Source organism: Taurulus bubalis (assembly GCF_910589615.1).
Source record: "Taurulus bubalis genome assembly, chromosome: 4".
NCBI lineage: Eukaryota > Metazoa > Chordata > Actinopteri > Perciformes > Cottidae > Taurulus > Taurulus bubalis.
In genome coordinates this window covers 2544184-2567961 of record NC_136592.1, presented here as the reverse complement: position 1 = coordinate 2567961, position 23778 = coordinate 2544184, and the positions used below count along the sequence as shown (strand labels likewise).

The 23778-nt window shown below is 40.3% G+C and overlaps 1 protein-coding gene across 7 annotated transcripts; it reads right to left on the bottom strand.

Moving 5' to 3' along the window:
* Nucleotides 1-446: 446 nt before the first annotated feature.
* On the bottom strand, nucleotides 447-19928 carry celf1 (cugbp, Elav-like family member 1; the record flags this gene model as incomplete). Of its 7 annotated transcripts, XM_079216446.1 has the most annotated exons (13): nucleotides 19860-19928; nucleotides 12263-12450; nucleotides 11554-11636; nucleotides 9381-9429; nucleotides 8220-8354; nucleotides 6497-6576; nucleotides 6129-6290; nucleotides 5927-5996; nucleotides 5512-5634; nucleotides 5034-5147; nucleotides 4586-4771; nucleotides 1553-1696; nucleotides 447-574 (listed from the first exon to the last, which is right to left on the bottom strand). In XM_079216446.1, the coding sequence occupies exons 2-13, from the start codon at nucleotides 12438-12440 to the stop codon at nucleotides 447-449; spliced, it is 1452 nt and encodes a 483-aa protein (XP_079072572.1). In that variant the 5' UTR covers nucleotides 12441-12450; nucleotides 19860-19928. The 7 variants fall into 7 exon arrangements, with proteins under 7 accessions (XP_079072572.1, XP_079072576.1, XP_079072574.1 ...); XM_079216450.1 differs by lacking the exon at nucleotides 19860-19928 and having other exon boundaries at nucleotides 5034-5150; nucleotides 5927-5984; XM_079216448.1 differs by lacking the exon at nucleotides 19860-19928 and having other exon boundaries at nucleotides 5927-5984.
* Between the last annotated feature and the right edge of the window lie 3850 nt (nucleotides 19929-23778).

Below are 23778 nucleotides of genomic sequence, written 5' to 3'. Positions count from 1 at the left end.
GCTGTGTCTGAGTGGAAGAGGGGGGTAAGAGGAACAGGAAGTAGAAAGAGATCGATTTGGCACCTATCTCACCTGACTGTCAATGTGCAACATATACTAACAATCAACTCATTTGTGTATTATGTACACAGCACACAGTACACAGCAAACTGATAACATTTCAACTTAAATGAAAATACACCTGTTTCTCTCATTTGTTTCAAAAGGAAAACAAAGTGCATGAACCACAACATAACACAGGGAGAACCCAGTCCAGCCTGAAAACTCTTGCACGTAGCTTCATGTGACTTGTTGCCTGGACACGGTATAATGACCAGTAGAGGCAGCACAGCAGACATCACCCTGTAATGCATAGATAGGTTTCTGAGTGGACCGGTCTGGGTTATTCATACTCAACTTACCATAACACCACCCTGCCTAACCAAGTCTGCGGTGCCTCAGCACCTTCAGTAAGGCTTGCTGTCATTCTTTGAGCGCTTAAGCTGCACCTTCAGCCTCTTCATACCGATTTGGAACCCATTCATTGACTGGATGGCTGCCTGGGATGACACAGGGTTGTCATAGCTCACAAAGCCTGGGGGAGAAATGCAACAGATGAATTATTCACAATGACTTCATATTTCCTCCCCTATAATTGCACAAAAAAGTTTATACCAGAAGTGAAGAGTAACTGGTAACTTGTAGCTCACTACAAGTTCCGAATAGCTCGCTCAACACAAGTGAAGATAAGATAGTGGGTCACGGCTACAAACAGGCTTGTTAGGGGGACATGCTGACAGCTAAAAACACAAAAACACAGAATCTGAGTCAGACCTAAAAATATGTGGTTAAAACAATCAGTGATGTTGTTTTGCCCTCATTGCTTATGCAAAGTTTGCTGGAGGTGATGTTGTGTAGCCCTGGTGCATTTAATGTGGAGTGAGCATTGCACTTGACTCATGTCTAAAAGATAGCCTTTGAATTGTTATATTACTCGTCAGAAAGTAGTCACATTTGGCCTTGTGTGCTCCGATTACTTTAGAGGACAAAATCCACAGACCTTGTTGTGTGCAAAAATGTATCCTAGCTTTAGTTGATCCTAATACAGTATGATGCTTCATACATCAGAGTTATTGAAATGGTCTCAACACAGGAACATTGTCGGGGGAAACAAAAAAAAAAGGAATATGGGACTGGAAACATAATAAGTTTGTCTAGCTTAAGATTGCTGAAGCCTGTTACCTGTGATATTGAGCAGAGTTACAACACATTCAATGCATATTAAATACATTATTCATATGAGCGTAGTTATAGCAGTAGTAGCACTAATAATAACAGAATAATAATGGAAAAAGTATGACAACAATAACAGCAGCAGTGGATATAATAGAATAATAATAATGATAATAACAGCTGTAATTATAGTAATGTGATTAATGAACATGAACACCTGATACCGAGTACATGAATACTTTCCAACTTGAAAGTTTATACAATAAGATTATGGGGGACCTGATTTAAATATTTAATTGATCATAATACGGCTTCTAAATAGTGGCTTGCTTGAACTCACCAAAACACTTGCTGAGGTTTGTCTGTTTGTCAATGAAGACTTTAGCAGAGATGACATTTCCAAAGGGCATGAACATCTGGAGCAGGTCCTGGTCTCCAAATTCCTGGGGCAGGTGGTAAATGAACAGGTTGGCACCTTCTGGACCTGCCAATTAATAAATCTGTTTTACCAATCAAACATTAAAACAGTCAAATTTGCACAAATTCATGTGATTCTTCCCCCCATGGCTCAAGAAGTTAACAAGTGATGTGGACATCTGTGTGAGCGGATTAATAAACTGAGTGAACAGTTTGATCCGTGCATGCAGATTGGTAAACTGAGCACACGGACTGCTAAACCATCCGTGTCTGTCACAATATACCCGTCTTGACGATAACCACGATGTTAAAAAGGTAAGATATGCAGGAATTTTCTGTAAAACAACATATAGACCCCTAAGTCAACACTCATGACCCACAAGGAGACGTGGCTGCCACCCTCTGACAACACAGTCTCGCAAATTGTGCATTTTTTAAGCTACAAAACCACGTAGTTGGGAAAAATGTCAGCAACACTTTGGGAAACGAGGCTTCGAACAACGGTCTCCTGGTTGAAAGTCCTGTGTTTGCCGGGACCATCTTCTCACGATATTCAATACAACGTCACAAGCTCGGACCGTTGCATAGTCACTTGGATGCGATTCATTTGTGTATCCATATATAAATAAATATAGATTTTAATCATACACACATAATATTGCGTAAATAATCTAGCATCTCTTCGATAATTTTATACAGTGACATATTCTTTCTCCACCTCCCTAAACTCAGAATTATGAGTGGAATTCTTTTGCCAAAAAAAAGACAACATAAATAAACAAAGTTAAATACAAATTTTGACTCATTTGATTTCATGTAGAAGGTTACAAATAAAACAGCCCAACCATGATAACATGATATAATGATTCACAGTCAAACTTTATAGAACTATACAATAATCTCTACCATATTTGAAAGGGTATCAAACAGATAATCTGTAATTTGACAAATATTTTACAGAATAAACATAGGCAATAATGGTCTGAAGAATTAAATGGGGAATAAATCATCTGTAAAACATGGACACAGTACAGTTCCTAATAGTGGCTGCTAATGTTTTTGTTACTGAGCAGATTTTCTACATAAACTACTGTTTCTCATCTTTTATTGTTTCGTATGCTGACAACTATGAAAACTGTAAGTGTTACATTACAGACTCTGCTGAGCGTTAGAAGAGTTTAGAATGAGAGAAAAAAAGTGACTTTCTGATTGTATAACCGTGGTTACATTTTAATGCTCAAACAAAAAATCATCAAACAGATGATTTACAGCGGAGAAGGGATTTACAGCGGAGAAGGACACTCTTAGTTAAATTTTCCTCCTCTGCATTTTATTCATTACATCTGGCGTGCATCAAAAAATACTACGCAGCAGTGAAGTTGTCGCAGTGAGACTAAACCTGTGTCCACCAGCGCCCTCGTCCAACGTCACGCTGCTTCTTAATACGTTAGTGGACTCATTTCCCTGACCTTCGCAGGTCTTTGGACCGCTTTGGTTAAAAAAAGTAATGGGCTGGACTAACCTTTTCGTACCTTGATAATAAAGTAGTCACAGAATTCAATTACCAGTAACTTTGATGAATGAAGTCGAGGTTTGTTAGATGTACTCGACCAACCAATTGTGTAACTTCATCGCTCACTCAGTTAGGGACAGGCCTGTTTGTAAGGTCACAGTGACATTTGACCACCAGATTCTAATCAGATCAACCTTGAGTACAAGTGGACGTTTGCATCAAAGTTGGAGCAATTCCCTTAAGATGTACCTGAGATATAGCGTTCACAAAACCGGACAGACAGACCTCTGGCTGTTGGCAGCGTGGAGGCAAAATAATCTGGAGTGATTGGCAGCGAATAGAAAAAGTTAATTTCTCGATACAGATTATGTATGTAGTTACAAAATTGAAGCTGTGCGCACGGTCTGCCAATCTGAATCTCAATATGTACATTGTTTCCACCAAATGACCCCTGTGGGGCGCTGTAGTATTATACGAGACGTCAATTATTATGCATTTTTACAGAGTAGACATAGTATAGTATATAGTAGGGCTAACACACAAACCAGGACAAGCCTTCAGTTCTGGACTGGAGCTTGTTTTAAAGTGTAAACGGTGTATCAGACCTTATTTCAAAGAGAAGGTGGTAACGTCTTACCGGAGCTGCGATTGTTGCTCGCTGACGCAGCAGATTTAAAACAAGAAAGAATTCTTAGCAGAAGGTCAAGACACAGCACACAAACATCTCGACCAAGCTCGACCATGTTCTTTTCTCCCATTAATTTTCATTATGGCTCAAAATAAAGTCACAGAGAGCAGGGAGAGACTGCCTGTGTGTCAGCCAGAATTCCTTTTTACATAATTTACCTTGATTTCTATTCAGTCGTGTGAGGAGTGTTAGGTTTATCTGAATTACATAATTTAAATTTTCCCCTTAACACACAGCCTAATAAATTATTCCCAGTGTTTGAAATACATCATAATCATATTCTGGGTTATTAAATAATTAAAAAAAAAAGACGCAGAAATGATTCCTGTGCATTTAAGCAGGACACAGTGTAAATACAGAATGCAGTTTGTTTTTCATGTGCAGGTGTTAAACAAGTAACAGGCTACAGTTTAAGTCCTAATGTAACTTGGATACAGCTGTGATCATCATTAATAGTTAAGGTGACGCTTCAGAGGAAAGGACGTCTCATTTCTCTAAAAACACATTTTCTGCTTTCCTCTCTCCTCGCATGGTTTCTTATATAAGGCACAAGGAAAGGACTCATGTGAGGAAAACTTGGATGCAATTAAGAGACTTGGCATGTAGTGTTTGGTAAATTTGATTCCTGAAGAAAGGAACACTTAGAAGCATGTATAGTAAATATCCCCCAGCTCCTCCTGCCCTTTAACGTAATTTCATCTGAACTGTCCCCATGTCATCTCCTTTTTTCCCTGATCTCAGCCCATAGAACCCACCTTCCTTTTGGCTGCCTGCAGCTGAGACGCTCTGCTGAGACAGCAGGCTCTGGTTGTACAGGCTGGGGAGGGCAGCAGCAGCATACTGCTGGATGCCCGAGTAGGCCTGGCTCAGTGCCTCCATGGTGTTTCCTGATCCGTTGGACAGGCCTCCGGAGCCAAGGCTGCCATTCAGTGCTGCCATGCCTGCATCACAGATACAGGAGTGGAAAGGTAAGATCTCATCACTCACACTGATGTTGAATAGTCACCGCAGCTCTGTATGTGTTTTTGGTGTTGCCCAATGGCAGATGGCAGTTACAGGCAGCTAACATCAACACAGTACATTAGATTCACAAGACAACCTTGTCTGCTCTGTAAAATCTTTACGACAAAGATTTACACCAAGTATACTGCCTAACAGTAATCTTATCAGTGGAAATGTACAGGTCCAGCTCAGGGTTAGTACCTGCCAGGGAGCCTATGTTGAGGCCAGCTCCAGCACTAGCAGCTAGAGACTGCAGGGCCCCCAAAGAAGCCATGGGGTTCACTGAGGAGTTGCTGCTGGAGGTGGGGGAGGAGCCTGCTCGGGGAACATTTAGGGTCAATGTTGTGATATACTCAACTGGAAAACATTAGACAAAGCAACAAGTGTCTATCACTAGGAATCATCAAATAGGAATAGGAATGAAGAATTTGAATGAATGTTTGATAAGAAATTGTTGTCGATGCCTGGCAGCTTTTTCAATAGTTTATATGGCAGTTTTTATCAATTATTTATATATTATTTAGTTGATATATGGTTATATATACACATGTACATTATATAGTTGATCAATGTACAAGTGTTTAACCATGAGAGACTGACTCAGGATGTCACCATACCACTAAGCCCTCCTGCATGTAGTTTGGCTATGAAACAGTACTGTAGTTGTCATTTTTTTTACCTGAGCTTGTTAGTGCACTGAGTGGGCTACTAGATGTTGTCATGGCGCTGGAGCCTGTGGGCGTGGCCTGTGTGGCAGTTGCTGCTGCTGCTAAAGCAGCCAGGTTCTGCATGGCATTAAGACCTGACAGACATACACACGGTTAAGTTCAAGACTGCACCCACCTCGTCCTCTGACCACTATTGTATATAAAACAGTACATGTGTGAAGTTGGCTGGCAGTATGGATTTGAGACATTGGATTCAGAGGGATGACATGAACCTTTTCCAAACTTAAAAGCTATGAGTTTGATTATTTTTCAGCCAAAAATACAGATACACAAATTCAGATCTGAAACATACATGACTGCATGATATTTCATGTTGGAATGCCTGTTAAGGTGTGTCTATGTGTGAGTGTGTGTGTGTGTGCGTACCTGAAACAGGGTGCAGGTTGTTGAGTACATTCCCCGTTGAGGCTGACTGCTGCAGCAACTGTAAGTAGAGCTAAAGCCAGGAGATATGAGAAACAGCATGCTAAAGTGGAAGTGACAGTATAAACTGGGGAAACTGCTTTGTGAACAGGCTAACCATTTAATTTAGCATAAACACACACAGGCCCTATAAACAGATACTCACTGCTAGGTACTGTGGCCCCAGGCTGTTAAGCCCAGTGAGATTTCCCCACATGGAAGCAGCACTGAGCTGCTGCATCTGCTGCTGCAGCTGTTGGGCCATACGCTTCTGCTCCTTGTCCTTCTGAGTGTCTGCAAACTTCACCACAATAGGCGAGGAACAGCCCTAAACACAGACAATACATGTTTATTACACTGACAGCTTGGTGTACAGATATACTGTAAATAAGGATGACAATGTCATTCACTTTAAACTAAGGAGAAAATTAAATAATAACGTTGTTTTTTTTAAAGCACTATAATCCAACAATCTTAAAATCAGGGTCATAATTTTAAAACATCACATATTTTAAGTGTAAATTCGAAGTTCACCTCCATGGTTTGGGACTGGTGCATGGATTTGATGGCTGACTGGGCCATTTGTCGAGCTGTAAATGTCACAAATGCACAACCTAAAAGAGAAAAACACAATGGAACTCATGAAGATTTCTCTGAGGAAACATCTCAGAGCCTTTATCCAACAGAGAAGTTGTTTTAACCGTGTGTGTTCCTGTATTAGCCTGGGGCTGTTGTATACTGTGTACTTTAAAAAAAAAAATATATTGTTGTGTTTTTCTGTCCGGTCTCTGTGCTCTAACGCGTGTTGGAACAAACCTGGCCCATACCCAAGACCCCAAACAGCTGGATCTGTCTGGTTTTGCTACATTTGGGAAACACATGGCACACATAAGCGCAGACAGTCAGATAGAAAGATAGACATTTCATACCAAGGTACATTTGAAAGTAACCAAACCTGAACCTGACCCAACCCAGAGCTTTGGGGGTGACAACTACTGGCACTTCCCTGACGAGTAGTGGCACATCTCTGAATACTAGTGGCAAGTCTCTGACTAATCGTGGCACTAGTGTCTCCATCATAGATGACCCCTATCCGTAAATTCTCTTGACGTGATCTCCCTTCTTGGTCAAGTGTTTTCCTGTTGATCCATCACTTGTATTATCTATTATGTCTCTGCCTCTGCTATTTTTTGGTTACCGTTGGCCAGCTCGGAAGAAATATCATTTAGCTGAGTTTTTGCGTCTTTGAGAAAGTCCCGTATTTCTTCTAGAACCTTCAGTAACTTGCCGTGCCGTCTGGCTGAGTTAGCGTTAGCCGCCATCTTGTTCCTGTGCCGGAGAGCTGTTCTTTGAGTTTTCTTCATTTACGGGCTTGCCTTGTAAAACGGCAAGCCTTGTAAACCCCCCACCCCCTTTATCTAATTTATAGTCTGAATATTCATCCTGTGACAAATAAGTGAGCTGACCGTTTTATTGGGACTGTTTTTGTATGCACTGTTAGCAAATGTTGGGTAACATTAGCGCTAATAGTTTTCCAGGTAATATTTGTGTTTTTCATACTGTATCTGACATTTCCCTTTAGTTTCAGTCAAAGTTGAGGGAGGCAGCACTATAGCACTCATGGCAAAGTCCCAAATATCAACTGACAAACAAACAATGTTTCCTTCTTTCGTTTTCCTCCCGTCTCTAACCTAAACTAAGATATCCTCGTGGTGGTGCGCTCATGTAATTGGTGGGCATTGAAAAATATTTTTGTGAAGAGTCATTGATATAACATAACTCTGTATTCATTCATTTATATTGAGATTCAAAAGTGAAGATCAAAGACATATCCTTAATATCCTGACACAATTAGGGATTGCCAGCAGATGACTGTGAAACAGTTTCCAACAAGGAAAATGTGTTTTTAATAAAATAAAATAAAATGCAGAGATTGATCAGCATTCAGCCAAACCAATCTTTCCAGTTCATCCTGTGGGATTTCTGTGTAACCCTTAGGCTGGACATTATAGTGGAAATGTGTCCATAGCAATTTATTTTTATTTTTGTTGTGTGGCACCTTAAAGATGTTTGCATATTATTTTCTCTTATCTTCTTTGTTGGGTTTTTATGATTTGGAAACAACAGGACCACACATACAATTTAATATAGAATATATAATAGAATATAGAATTTAAGGGCTACTAAACATAGCCCTCTCATAGGCTCTCTCCCTCTACCCCCAACTCTGTGTGTATGAGAACAGAATATGGATTACCACGACTGAGTCCATCAGGGCCTCGAAGGATCCGGCACTCCTCTATCTGTCCGTACGGTGAGAACATCATTCGGATGTCGTTCTCGTTACACTTCTTGGAGATCATTCCAATGAACAGCTTCCTGTCCTCGACTGCTGTATTCAAGACAATACAACACTACATCAAACACACCTGCTCTGTGTCAAGGTAAATTGTTTACTGTAACAATCAACATGCACATGTGTGTAATTTTAGCTCTTTTGCAACTCATGTCATCGAAGCGACATGAGTTAAGTTTGGAATCTTGTAACAGCTGAGCTCTGTGGCACTTAAACGATGGGTTCACAACTTTTTAAGTTTGGCTTAAAACTAAAGTCAGGTACCCATATAAACCTGAAACAGCTGTAATCATTCCTCATGTTCAAAATGGCCATTAATTAAAAGATCCCTTCCTACAGTAATGTGATTCAAACGTAAGTGATGGGGGACTAAATCCCCACTTCTCCTTCTGTGAGACTCATTTAGTTTTCTCAACAGCATTGACATTTTTAAAGTCCTGTCCACACTTCCGTGGTTATTTGGATAATGCAGCTCTTTAGAGTGGCTACATTAAAAATGGTCGGTCCTGAGTTGTAGAGTGGGGGAGAAAAACTAAGAGAAAAAGACAATGTAACCATTTCTTTGTTGGGTTTGTCTTTTAGCATGTGGAAGGAACCCCACTAGACAGACAGTTTTGTGATGTATCCACATTCATATGGACACAGTTCAGATGAACAAAAGGAGTACAAATGAAAAACAGACATTTTAAAAATAGAGATTATTCCTTGTTAATTTTTTTGTTACCTGTCATCGCTGGGGAACGGATTGAATGACTTCCCAGCATAAATGTCATATGAATCCTCATGTATCATGTACCTACCTAACTAGTCACAACTGTTCCACAAATCTCTAGTCATTAAGTCACCTGTACAGTGCACACTTGATATTTCAACAGTTGCAGTTGTACTTAATAGTGTCATTCAACAGCCTCACCAATCTAATTACTTTGAACAAATTATATAATTCGAAATTCTTTTAAAGCAATAGGCTTTTTTAGCCAAGTCATTAGAATGGGAATAACATAGTTGCTTGCTGGTATCAAAGGACAGAGAACACAGATGAAAATGCTAGAAAATCCTTACCATTGTTTTTCTCACTGTCAGCTGGCTTCATCTGGATTGGGTGGTGCATCTGAACAAGGCAAGAAATAACACATTAGAACTCATAATGCTGAAATTTGGATTTCAGTAATGTTAGCAGAGGTAATAGAAGTGACTGTGGCTCAGTGGTAGAATGGGTCGCCCACTAATCCCCGGCTCCTCCACTCCGAATGTGAAAGTGTCAATGGGAAAGATACAAGATACTCAACCCAAAGGTGAATGTGCACGAAAGAGCATTACGATTTACAGAGGCCCCTTCATGGCAGTCTCTGTCATTCACTGGGTGAATGTTGACAGAGTGTAAAGTATAGGGTCAGATCAGTCTTGATATTAATGAATGGACACAAAGGGATTTACTAATATTTTGTGATTTGTATATAAATGATTCCACAAGAATACATACAGAAATATATATATATATATATATATATATATATATATATATATATATATATATATATATATATATATATATATATATATATATATATATATATATATATATATATATACACACACATGAAATCAAATACTTTTTTCATATCTTGTAAAGTATTTAGATAGAACCTAGAATATGCTATTTTGTCTAATACCACAAGATTATTAATTGTTCATTTAAAAATGACAAAAACCGTCCTTAAAAATAAAGCTCTTTATACATAGACTGACATAAATATACATTAGGTACACATAATGCAGAGCCATAACTGGTATGGCTCCCCTGCCACCGTCAGCAATAGCACTTGCTGTCTCTTCAGCGTTAGGGAGCACTGGTAAAATTAGCTTGTCTGTCTGTTTGCCAGATGATGGTAAACGGATGGTAAATTAACTTGCAATTGTAAATCGTCTTTCTAGTCTTCGAACCACTAAAATTGCTTTTACACTACATGTTAGTCACCCATTCACACGCTCATACACTGATGGCCAGGGCTACCATGCAAAGTGCCACCTGCCCATCAGGACTAAACTAGTTCATATTCACACCCACACAGGGTTGCATCATGACAACTTTGAAGAGTAAATGCATTTGCTTTTTCCATCCACATGTACGCGCTCAGCATCTCATCCATCCATGTATGCTGGTGTAGACGTACCTCAAAGTCCCGTTTGCGGGCCCACTCCCCCTAAAAGGCAGTGGATTGAGGCTGATGGATTGAGGCTGATGTGTCCCTCATTACGCACCAGCTCTCCAGCTCTGCAAAGCCTGCGCGTAATGCAGCCTCCTGAGGCTTCCTCTCAGCCATTTAAAACAAGTGGACACATATAATACCAGGTGTAAATGTAATCAGGTTCAGTCATATCTAAATACATTCCTGGAGATGAGATGCATTTTAATACAAGGTGTAAAGAGGGTCTAAAAGTCTTGAGCTCCATGCCCGAGGGTCAAACCCATAGTAGAATATGCAAGCTCAGATAAGGGCCAGCCTCTTAAGACCCATGAAGACTGGATTTGAAGGAACAGACACTCTCGAGGGTATCATGCAACAACTTATTTGATTTTGTGTTATTTGGAGCATTAATAAACCAGGAGGAATTCTCTAAACATACATCAATTAAAAAAGACCACGGTCCGGCCGATTTGTATAAAATGCGACATGCTAAATGGCAGCACTTTCTGGATGTGCCTATTATTCATGCGATTTTAATCTTCTTTCGGTTGGTACTTGATGAGTATTGGCAAGGTTTCAGAGAATATTTTGACACAGACAAGTACAATGAATGGGTTTTGCATATTTCGGTATTTCCATTTGTGCAAAACCAAATGGACATGGCCGATACCTGGGAATGGTGAAGGACATTTATATAGCGCCTTTCTAGTCTTCCGACTCCTCAAATCGCTGTATACTATATGTTATCACCAATTCACATGCACATTCATATACTGATGCCAGAGGCGACCATGCAAGGCGCCTCCTGCACATCAGGACTAAACTATGGTGGTCAGACGTATTGTGACCACAGTGTAAATCTATGTGGACTGACGCAGGTTAAGACGACCCACTCCACCTGTGAGCCACAGATGCTCCATCAAAGCAATATGTGGACGTAAATTATTTGAATGTGTCGTTCACTTTTATCATAGCCCCAAGAAGTCCCAGGCTTCCATATGAACCAGCATGCATTGAAAGGGCAGATTAAGGAGGCTGTTACCTACCCCTGGCAGAATCTTCATGTTGTGCAGCGCATTCTGTGCTTCCAATGCAGATTTGCGAGTATAGTACGTTATAAAACAGCAGCCTGGCGAGGATTGAAAAAGACAGCTGTGTCACACACCTGAGTCAGTTCCTTAATGTGGTCTGTAAAACTCATACATCTATTGTGTTGAGAGTAGGCTGGTCCCACAACAGTTTCTCAGCACTACCACTAGGCCAGTACAAGGTGCCCATCAATGCAAACTATAAATAAAATAAAAAGAATAATTTGATTAAAAATGTTCCCTGTCCTCAAAGAAGACCTAATCACATAAAAACTTCAGCCAAATTGTTTTTTATAATAGAGTTAAATGGGTTCTTTAAAAAAAAAAGCCAACGTGTTCAAGGAAAGTGTTTGGTACAGTATATAACAATAGTAACAGTTTTTTTACAGATGTTTTAATGCATCTAAATTCCCAGTCTGTTCAGAATGCTATCACTTCATCACTTTAGCTTGTTAGACAACTTGTGGGAAATATCTATACCGTAATTAGCATAGTTAATGCCAAAAACGTGTTTTGTGAGGTCACAGTGACCTTTGAGCACCAAATTCTGCTGACATTTGTCCACAGTAGCTGCTGCTGTTGGGATGGAGGCAAAAACCCAGTTATATTTTATACCACACTGCTAAATATTACAGATTCAAAGTAAATACTTATGTGTGTGACTGACCTTTGCTCTGTGGTGGATTCTGACTGCGGTCTCGGAGAACATTTATCTCATAGACTGCTCCATAAGGCTCAAACAGCTCACGAAGCTGCTCCTCGGACCAGGACCGCGGAATCTGTCCCACAAACATCTTAATGGCATCAACATCTGGTTGGTCAGAGTGGTCCAGAGACCCATTCATCTTCTTGCCACTACAAAGACACAAAACAGTGCATTAGATGGAGGCTACACACATGTACAGGAAAAATTGAGGAAAGTAGGGGATAGTGTTTTATATTCTGTATTTATGATGAAGATTATCAAAGTCATACAACAATAATCACACATTTTCCTAAGGATTATTCATAATCTATCATATAAGGATGCTAAAGTAAAGTTTCTGTTAAAAAAAAAACGAGGTCTACATTTGGAGTTTTATTTTCTTTGTACTAACACTACAAATTATATTTATTAAGACATAAAAACAGTAAAATGTAGAATATAATAATATGAAAGGCCATCATAACAACAGCTACAACCACTTTGCTAAAGCCTTTTGCTTATTACTTATATTTTTTCAATTATGGCATGCTAGAAGTAGCATGGCAGGTACCACCTCCCAGCAGCACGTCTTTTAACAACCCGTTTCCACCTAAATTAGTGCGTATTTGCAGTTTTTTTTTTAAACACGTTTTTTTCTTCTTCTAGTGTGTCACTGTTGTCCCTAACACTCCGGAAAATAGAGTTGGTAAACAGTAGAAAGAAGTATAGAGGTAAGTGCATATCCGTTCCTTATTTAGTCTCCTTTCAAAAATGGTACTAGATGACTATGTTTGAGCGCTGCTTTGGACGCAGACGGACAGAATTTGTGGCTGAGATGAAAGAAAGCGCCAGAAAGGGGCCGCAAATTAGCGGATCCACGTGTTTCCCTCAGCCGATAAGTACCTGTGACTAATGCAGTCAACTGTCCCTGGAATGAATGCAGATTGTAAACTGGCTTTCCCACTACAGACAAATGCCTGATGTTAGTGGTTGTTAGGGTTTTTTTTTGTCTGGTCGGTAATTGGCTAAACACTGGTATGCCAATTGACTTCCACCTTCAACTGTTGAACTTGCACTGTTAACGCACTGTTGTCCACGCTTGGTGCAAACTAATAGTAGAAAGGATTTCATCCAGACAGACTTTTCTCAACCTCCGGTAAAATGTAATTGATATCTGGATTAAGGGATGCACGATATATTGGTGGGCTACTATATTATAAGAATCTAAGAAAAGAGAGAAAGTGGAAGATGAGCCTGATAATGCTAGCCTTGGCTACAGAGTAGAGACGCCAATCAAAACATAGCTCTGTATAGTGATTATCGCCTGATTGATTATAGCAACTGGTCTATAATGATCCAGACAATTTGTTATGCCACCGTTCCAAAAACATTTCAATGCTCTGAAGTCAGTTTAAACCATCAAACATTCTGAATGGTATCCTTTTACTTTGTAATAGTATAGATAGTAATGTGTGTGTGTGTGTGGGGGGGCGGGGGGGGGGGTTCTTAATAAAAACCAAAATTGTAAATGATAGGAAAATAAAACTGTATTTTTACAACAAATTGTGTCATTTGTAGTTCTAATGATGTATAAGTTCCTTATAACTATAGTGTAAACAGGTCATAATTCACCTCTAATATCAACTGGATTCATTCAAGTTTCTCACCAACACTACATTTTACGATATTACATGGGAACACGTCATGATATGGTTCTAATTTACCTAGGGCTGCAACAACAAATCGATAACATTCAGTTGTTAAAAGAGTTAGCAACGAATTTCATTATTGATTCGGTGTGTCGTGCGACTATTACGCCACTCAATAAGTCGCGGAGATGTTTGAGTAGAAAGTTGAGTTGAGCGGAGAGAAGGTCAAGAAGGTTTTGGTGCAGCCCATTGTATCCTTTTGTATGTCACTGTGTGGTCGAATTGCTTGCTACAATAACTTAGCAGCTAGGCTAACCGTTGTCGTTAGCTCGCTAGCTAGTCATTCATTCCCCTGTTGGGTTAGATAACGACTGCGTTCAACAAGTCCGGTATGATGTGGCTTTATGACATGCAGAGTAATTGTTGCTTGGATTTGTGGTTCGATATCTAAATCTATCTAATAACTTCTTTTTTTTTAGCCAAAGTGCAGTTACATAGTTTTTTTCCTAATGTTCAACGTGCTGCGGCGTGGAGAAGTGTGAAAAGCCATCTGGCAACATGTTCAGTAGCCTTTGCAATAACCCTTTATGATGGAACATGTTTAGCTTGTGTATCAGTGTGTGTGTGTTTGCTCTTGAACCGTCAATTTCCTTGACTCCATGTATCAGAACCTAATTTTCAGGTATCTACAGAATGTAAGTATTTAGTTAACCCCTTCAGTTTTTTCTGATTTGTTTTGTTTTGTTTTGTATGATGTAAGGTTAAATTGGAATTCTCATCTCTCGTTCTCTGAGTTCTGAGTGTGTGCGTCTGTGAGTGTAGTTTAGAGAACAAGTTCTGACATTCAAACAAATACGTCATAAAAACTCTGTTTATTAAAATGAGAAATGGGCCAAAAGTATATTATAACGTCATCATCATGTGTTTAAATGTAATCTTGTCAAATTTAGTTTTTGGCGAGATATGTTTTCACAACAACATAGAACAGATATTAGAAATAAATTACACTAGCTCCAAGCCGCAATTCATAGATGATTAAAACAGCAGATTCACAATCATTTGAATTTTGTGTTTTTATGCAAATAACCATGATGGATGACCATTACAAAAGTAAAAGGATACAATTTAGAACTTTGCACCGATTTCAGAGTGGTTAAAATTATTTTTGGGACAGTTGTAGAGCCTTGTATACCAGTTGCTATAACAACAAAAATGGTATTGACAATATGGATCATCTGTAATCGACCATTGATATCAGTGAATTTCATGATTGTGCACCCTCAGTTAAAAGGGTACGTCAGATCACACCACAGAAACTATTCTACACCTAAGCAATCACGTAGCAGTTATTTAGAAATGTAAACTAATGTACCACTTCCTCAACAAAATGCACAACACCGATACTGACACAAACACTTAAAGCAGTGGTTCTCAAACTTTTTCTGTAAATAACTTCATTTTGTGACTCCATCTATGCTTTTATAAATAACAGAATAAAGAAAATTGCAATCACTTTCAAGTAAATCAGATTGCTCCATCAGACAATTATTATAATTGTTTTTAAATTGCAAACACTTAGAATGAGTTACTACTAAATGGCTCATTGTGGAAAACAATGAGCCATTTTTTTCTTTGCCAAACAAAACAGAATGAGTGCAGATATGTGAGCATTAGGTTGTATCAGTATTAGTGGCTGCAGTGAGCTGCTTTCCTCTACACATCTTTTAAAACGGGGTTGTAGATTTGAAACAATTCGTGCTCAACCTTGAGCTGAGATCTGTATTCTGTTTTGAGAGACGCAGCAGCAGAAAGGACGTCACAGAGACTTCTGGCAAAACGCCAAAAATTGGCGAGTTGCGCATGCGCAAGCGTAACCTGTTAACGGCGTCCCGTAACCATTTACCCGAAAGTACAGGCATTTGTCCATGTATTTATTAATGACTTAGTTTTATGTCTGTGTACTTTGTACTTTTGTAGTATGTGAAGCCAGCAGCTCTTTGTTTGGTACAAGACACGAGCACTTTGGCTCGTTCACTTGAAGCAGGAGCGCTGCTCCGGGTTCAGAGAGTTGCGCCGGTGCGAGGAGCAACTTCGGTGCTCCTCACATGAGAGCTACTGTTGCCATCTTCACCCTGGGAGCGTTTAAAACGCAGATAAGCGGTCTGCTTTTCACGCAACATATTTTTCGGCGCTCTCTGTCCGCTGCTGTTTGTGTGCTCAGTGCTCACCTGTGTGTGCGCACGCACGTGTCTGTGCGCATCGGGGCGGAACTCCGCTGTACATCAGAGAAGTGTTAACGCGACCATGAGACAGAAATGACAAGCTGGCGTGTGGATAATATGAATAAAATACGACCGTTTAGTTTGTTTAATAACAGAACAAGGTATAGACCTGTTCTATAGGAAAGAGAACCTTACATGACGACTTGTGATCTGGCACTATCGAGAAAATGACAGGGGGGCGGGGGGGTTTCTTCAGGGGGGGCGCCCGCCCCCCTATTATAACGGTAGGGGAAACACTGAGGTGGTAATAGATGGTCTTGGCATGCAATGTTTCCGGAAAATATCAATAATCTTGATTCACATTTCAACATTTTCAATAAAGCTTCAAATCTTCGCACTTTTAGGCACAGCCTTAGAAATGTCCTGGTTTGTCCAGTATCATGTTAGTTGGAGCAGAAATTTGAAACGTTATGCTCATTTTCCTACAAACCGTATCTTCCCGCTGAGATGCTGCTCGGCGGAATGAAAAATCTTTCTGCTTTACATATACAATATTGGTGAAAGCACTATTTTCAATGACGTGGGCCACACCGTCCACCTCTAACTGACAGCATCCTCGTTGATCTGCTGCGGTTTATTTGTGTAGTGACTTGTGTCATGAACTGTTGAAATGTGTGCGCATCTGCAAAGCATACCAATTGTAATCCTGTTATCCATATTTTTACCAAATGTCTCTGTAATCTGATTACGTATTCTTCTGTAACTGCAATATAATAGTTATCTTTTATTTGTATCCTAATTACATAACACTATTCCATGTCATTCGTTAATCCCCAATCATGTCCACAATGTCCTGCTCAGCATAAGATACGTGTCAACACTGCTGGTGATGTTTCTGTTAAAATATGAATATCGGCTGATGTATATCTCTAACAGATTTATTTTCAAAATCACAACAACTGTGATCAAACACCTTGAATTAACTGTGACACTACGCCAGGGATGACAACTGGTGCTTTCAGGGGAAATCTAATCAAGTCTGTTTAGAGAAAGAAAAACACTGATAATGCAGTTATTGTGACTAAAAGGGGAGCGGCATTCATTGTTCATTTGAGTTTGTTAGAGCAGCCTATGAGGCACATAACTCTGTGTCCCTTCTGTTTCTATCACAGATAATATGCCAAGGATCAGAGACAGGTTGCCTTAAGTACATAAAGTGATTACTGCCTGAATTTGAATTAGACTCGGTCCGAACCTATACCCAACCTTAAAGAAAGGCATATAGGAAGGTAATACAACTCCTAGTACACAAGAGTGCTGTGTGGATGGAAATGATCCATTATCACCCTGACACACTACAACACAGCTGCTCATGGTTATCATTAACCATATACTCCATCTCAATTAAGACCTTAAAAACAGACCAGTGCATTCAAGGAGACATAACAACCTTAGGAACAGAAAACACTTCCAAAGCTTGGTCAAAGCGAGTTACTTACACAGGACTAGAATTCAAAGAGCAATGGTCCACCATCATCTCGGGGAGAAAATCCAACTTAAAAGAAGCCATGATGGCAAATCTGTTTTGTTTTTCTTTCTTCTTCTTTGAACACACACGACAATGAAGCTTAACTGACACAGTGATCAACGGGTGGTGGTAGACTCCAGATCATACGCTTGTTGGTAAGTTCCTGGTGAAGGGTGTACAGCAGCCGACAGTGCACAAAGAGAAAAAACTGTTTGTCGCAAAAAAACAATGCACATGGAGACCTCGTCCACTGGAACACAAATACAACAAACAAAATGTGGCCTTCGTTTGAGATAGAAGAAGAGCATAAATGACAGACAGACAGGCCTTCAGGTTGGCTTTCCAGGTTCTGGGACTAACCACTGCATGGGGATCATGGAGGGCTGCTGGGATCACTGGGGCCAGAGAAAGTAATGGCCATTCGGGGGTCCCACAATCAAAGTGCTGATGATCCATGGCCTTTGTGAACGTTTCTCCTAGGCCAGCAGATCTGGCTGCAGCGTCAGATAAACATGGTGTCAGATTGATGGTGATAAGGCCCAGTGGGCAGAGGGAATGAAAGAGGGAGTGAATAGTACTCCCCAGCCAGTAGCTAATCCCTGGACTAGCCACTCCAGGGGCTAACAATTAGGTTCCGGCCCGAGGGGGGCTGTGTTTACCCTGTTGTCCTAAAGGCTGCACTGGTTTGTGTGTGATTGGTGTGTGTAAAAACAGAAGCGAGCCAATGCCAAATGACACAGGCTTTGGTCTTTGTGCACCCCACAGTGCACACATAAACACATCCACACCTATGCAAACCTATGATAAACTGGAACATAAAGCTGCCTTCAGGTAAGCTGTTGGCTGAACTCAACGTAACCATTTACTGTCGATTGCTTATTTGCCTATTAACTTTTGCAGCATGATAGCACTCAATCATCTGAGCAAAGCCTGTTTCTAATGCCACACACACACACAAGTCTGTGAAGTTACAAAAAAAGGAAATTAGTTTTCTGTGAGCAGAATCCAACATTTCTGGGTGGACCTCCTGTGTTATTGACATCTACATCACCATTACAGCGCACACGATGGGATGAAACTGGGAGATGGCTAGCTTAAACTGTGTTTATTGCATACTATAGATAATGTTGAAAGTTTCCTAAAACTGGCAGTAGTGGGATGGGAGTTGGAGACGTCATATGACGACACCGCTATGATAACAGACATATGAGAAAGCCCCACAGTTGGTGAACGTGTGCTTGCCCTCCATCAAATCTAGCTGCTCAGCAGCTGTTACAGTTCAGGCATAGAGACAGCAAACTGACATCAAAGACACAGCGTTACAAAGGCCGACTGGAGCGTCTTCATGTCGCCCGTGTCTTGGCCATAAAAATTGCAAAGACTAAGAGCCTGTGATACACACATCACAAACTATGGTGCAGGTTGGCCATGCTAAAAGGATGTTCAGATATTGTGGTTTCTATTGGTGCAACAGATCATAAAACTTACGGCTCGGAGCGGATCAGCACAAAAGAAAAGAGGAAGCAAATATATCTTTTAGATCTCTGCACATAATTATTTGCCGCTGATACTAATTGTCGATCACTGATGATCCATATTAGCAGATACAGATCCCTTTGTTGTTTGATTATAGCAGCTGGTCTACAAGGATCCACACTATTTTTGTTTTTGCTACAGTCGCAAAGATCCTTTCAACTGCTCTGAAATCTGTTAACCATCAAAGATTCTAAATGTTATCCTTTTTTTTTTCTTGTATTAATTTATAGTACGGTTTTCTTTATAAAACACACAGTTAAATTATAAAGGAAAGAACATATTTAATTTTTATGGATTAAAACAAATCTTGTCAATCGTAGTTTTCAACTGTCGACCACTATATAACAATCACTACAACAAATTCTTAAATGTAGCAAGTTAGTTCTTTATAGAGTCTAGGACCTCATGATGCGTTTAAACATGGAGCCAGTTCTCATTATGTATAAATATCGTTAAAGTCACTTACATTTGTACTTACTACTGTGGTTAAGCCCACTGTACTGTAGGCATACATTATTTTCCTTATAGTTTTCTATGTTTGGACTGATTGATTGACTGCTTGAGAGAGATACATGGCTGTATGGTGTGGGCGGTGTTGACAGATTTTCTATAACGCCCTCCAAACTGCTCTCAGAACATCTTACCCCACTAGGACCAAGTTGGAGACCTCCAAGGTGGAGAGCGGTATAGTGGGCTGCCCAGTCTGCTCTGGAGAGACGTACAGGGTTTCAGGGTCCAAGCTATCCATCCAGGGCTGTGCACTACTGCAAGTACCACACACAAACACAACTAAGAACCAGACACACAGAACAATTATTAATAAATACACAACAAATATTTACACATGCACCAGTAACCCCAGCTGAAGTGGAACACAGACGGGTGGTTGTGGGTCATAACTCCACCTTCCATAGATAATACAGGTTTGTTTTCAATTTGATTGGATATTTGAGTTGGCTTATATCTTTTACAATCCAAAAGGTGCCTATGGACTAGTTATGGCTCACTAGCACAAGCACATATCAGACTGCTGGTTTGAATATATTTATAATAAGTTAGATCTGGCATGCACCTTATCGGAGGCGGTGACGTTTGTGTGGACGATAAGATACACGATAGTGAGATTTAACCCCTGATCAGAAGAGCCGTTACGTGAAGTCCATGTGGCGGGTTATCTGTTACAGCTCTACTCATTTCTGTCTTGATGTCCATGAGATTTCCTTTTCCTTTTTCTCTTATCCTCCAAAATGACGTTGCTGATAAATGATTAGCAAGACAGTGGGAGATTTTAACAATATAGCCTAGCAACACACGTCATAGTTATTAATGCTTTGTTAGCTGATACTGACTGATGTCTATGTTCTTCATTCTTTCTAAACCTCACTCAGGAATATTGTTTATTTCATTGACAGTTGGGATGTCCAAATGTATGATGTATGATGATTTGTTAAGGACAAGTCAACTTTCGTGGTCCCCTTTAACATAAAACTATGACTGATTGGGACTCTTTGCTGCTTTTCTCTCTCATTTCCACTCTCTGACTAACAACTAGGGATGGGTACTGAAACCTGGTGTCAAACAGTGTCAAAAATATGAAAGGTCGTAGTATTTATAAGCTTCGACATTACCAGTTCTTTCTTGGTACAACAACTAAGTGCAAACAGGGTGATAATATGGTGGGTCAGTGTGGTTAACTCCTGCTGCGAGCATGGGCAAGTGGTTGAGCTGGACAGACTGAACAAGCTCCATCAATATCACAACAAACAGTCAAAGTCAAGTTTTCAATAGTTACAAAAAATTGGTTCAACATCAAAATACCTTCTCCTCTAACCAAACCACTTTGTTCTGCGTGACTGGCACCCTTAATAGTGTTTTATTAGTTCCGTTTGGTCACCTTCAAGCAATCAAACAGTAAATAAACATGAACTACATGTAAATTCTTAGAAATGTTATAAAATTAAAATCTGCTGGAGCGATCGATAACAGCATATCAAGCCCCATTAAACACCGACACCTTATCAACCTATGCCCTTTATAGCAGTTTTAAGAGGCCAATGCCCATTCAAACATATCTTGGTCCCAATGCTCAATCTTCCGCATCGTTAAATGAGGACAGATCTGTTCTAACCCACCAATATGTAGACTTCTGTCCTTCAGGGAAATATATCAAAGTGGAATCGGTTTGGTCAGTCACTCCGTTTTTCCCTCAAGCACATGAATGTAATGGATTGAGCTGTTTGCCTCGACTTTTCAATAACTCTGTAAATAACCCAGAACACATTATATGCTGTCAGTGTAAGAGCATGGTAGGTTTCATTTTCTCAATACAGCACACTTTATCTGCATGATGACATGACCAGTCATAACCACACATGTGTAAACGGCCGGCTCACTGCAGGAGATAACCACAGTGAGCCACCACATTATCACCCTGTCTGAGAGCAGCAGAGCCTAACCATAATGTATCCCTTATATGTGGTTAACACTCCTGTTCACATCTACCACAGTGTATTAGAGCAGAGGTACCCCCACATAACGAGCTCCTCCACTGTAAATTAACCTACCCTTTAAAAAGTAGCTATATTCAATGTTCAATTTGCATTATCAGGAAGCAAAAGCCTATTGATAAGATCATCCAGAAAATAAGAGAATCAGAGCTGACCATGACAGACAACCAAGTGAGACAATCAGCAACAAGGTAAAAGCTGTGATGAAAAGGGGGAGCCTGCTCTCTGCCAAGACAAATAAAGAGGTCAATACAGTTAGGGCTGAAGCATCAGCTGCTTTAAACTCTACACAGTAGTCTCAAACCCAGTCCACCAAACTGAACTAATGTTGATTTTCACAGATGATGTCTGAATGATAGAATAATGATTTTAAATCATCACAACATAGACACATGGGAATGACTGCTTGTTAACAAGAAGCGGCCTATGTGTCGCAATTAAATAGCTTGTGATGGATGTCTTCATGATGCGTAGTAGTCTCACAATAGAAACAACTGTGGATGTTTGCTGTGTTATCCATGAGTGACCACAAGGAGCCACAGAGGCTGGGCCACAGTGTGGGCCTGAACAACGCTGTGGTCAGACAATGTTGTGACAATCAAATAATGCTTTGGGCAGTTACTCATTGCTAGATGTGGTCAGTGATGCATTGTTTACCGATGGACATGGCAGGTGTTTTCATGTTGTTTAGGTGTTCACTGTGGACAGAGGTCTCTGCTGCTCTGATACAAATACATGTTCACACTAGAGCGGCACTTTAAAAATGAAGACAACTTAATGTATTTGACTTGTGAGTCCTCACTGGTGCTGTGCTGTCAGACACAAGCCCAAAGCCATGTGGTCCATTGTTGTCAGATCATTCCACTGACATGTTTAATTTAGATAACAGATACATACTTCACTGTATTTCTCTTCAAACTTTGGCAGGAACACATTTTGCCAGTAGACCAAAACTAACTGTGGGAGGAGTGACAGTGGGAACTTCCGCGTTAAGTGGCATACCTCTTTTTGTGTAATAGAGAGCGTTAACTACAAACCTCACGTGTAGCAACGCCCCACACAGTTGCTGACCAACGACACCCGAAACATACCGTGAGTTACATCATAGTTTAACGCCACCTGGCATATCGACTCTTATCAAAACGTAATTTCAGAAGCACATTCACGCCATAAAAGTGTCGCTTCAGCCCCAAAAAGTCGTCTCTGCGTGAGGTCCAGACAGCCTGCTAGCTAACGAGCAGGCCAACGAGGACGCTACTGAGAGAGCTACAGCTCCGTGGTCTGTTATGATAACGGCAGCTAGCTACAAACAGCGTCTGATAACTTCACATGACCAACTTACCCTCTTTTTTACGCCACTGTTACTTTGACTTGGGCTTAAGACGAAGTGTCTTTTTTGTCTGTTCGCTCACGACACAGCGTCAGTCATGCCGTACTTTTGGAAACAAGCTGGCTGCTCATGGGTAAATAATATGCGGTCTGTCACTAGAGATTCAGCTAGCAGTCACTGTTTAAAATGGCAGTCTCTCCTGAACCGTTACCAATCAAAGGCTGCAAGGGAGGGGTGGTACGAGGCAACATGAAATGTGCCATTTGTTATCAGATTAACTTAAATGGTGCGTGCATAGTTTTATTTCTAACAGAACTAAACTTTCCTGCCTTGAGAGCGATCTTTGGTATGTAGTGTTCTAGTGCACGTGACAGTTTCCTGGTTAAAAGTGGAACGTGGTACAGTCCACAGAGAGGAACCGCATCACACAGTCATGCCCTAATGTCCCACGAGCTCTTCATGTGTTTTATTTCTTAGAAGATGAGATGAGCCTTTATTGTTTTCCACAAGGGAGTTTAGAGAGTGCCCCAGCGGTGCAGTAGAACAAAGGCAGACATAAGTACAGAGAAAGTTACACAATATAACGTTTGTAAAATAAAAATAGAATTACTATAAAGACCAATGAGACTCAAAATAGCAATGTAAGCAATACACAAACAGTTATACTTAAGTCACGTGAAAATGCATGAGCAATTTTACAGGGGAAAAAGACGCAGCAGGTACCTT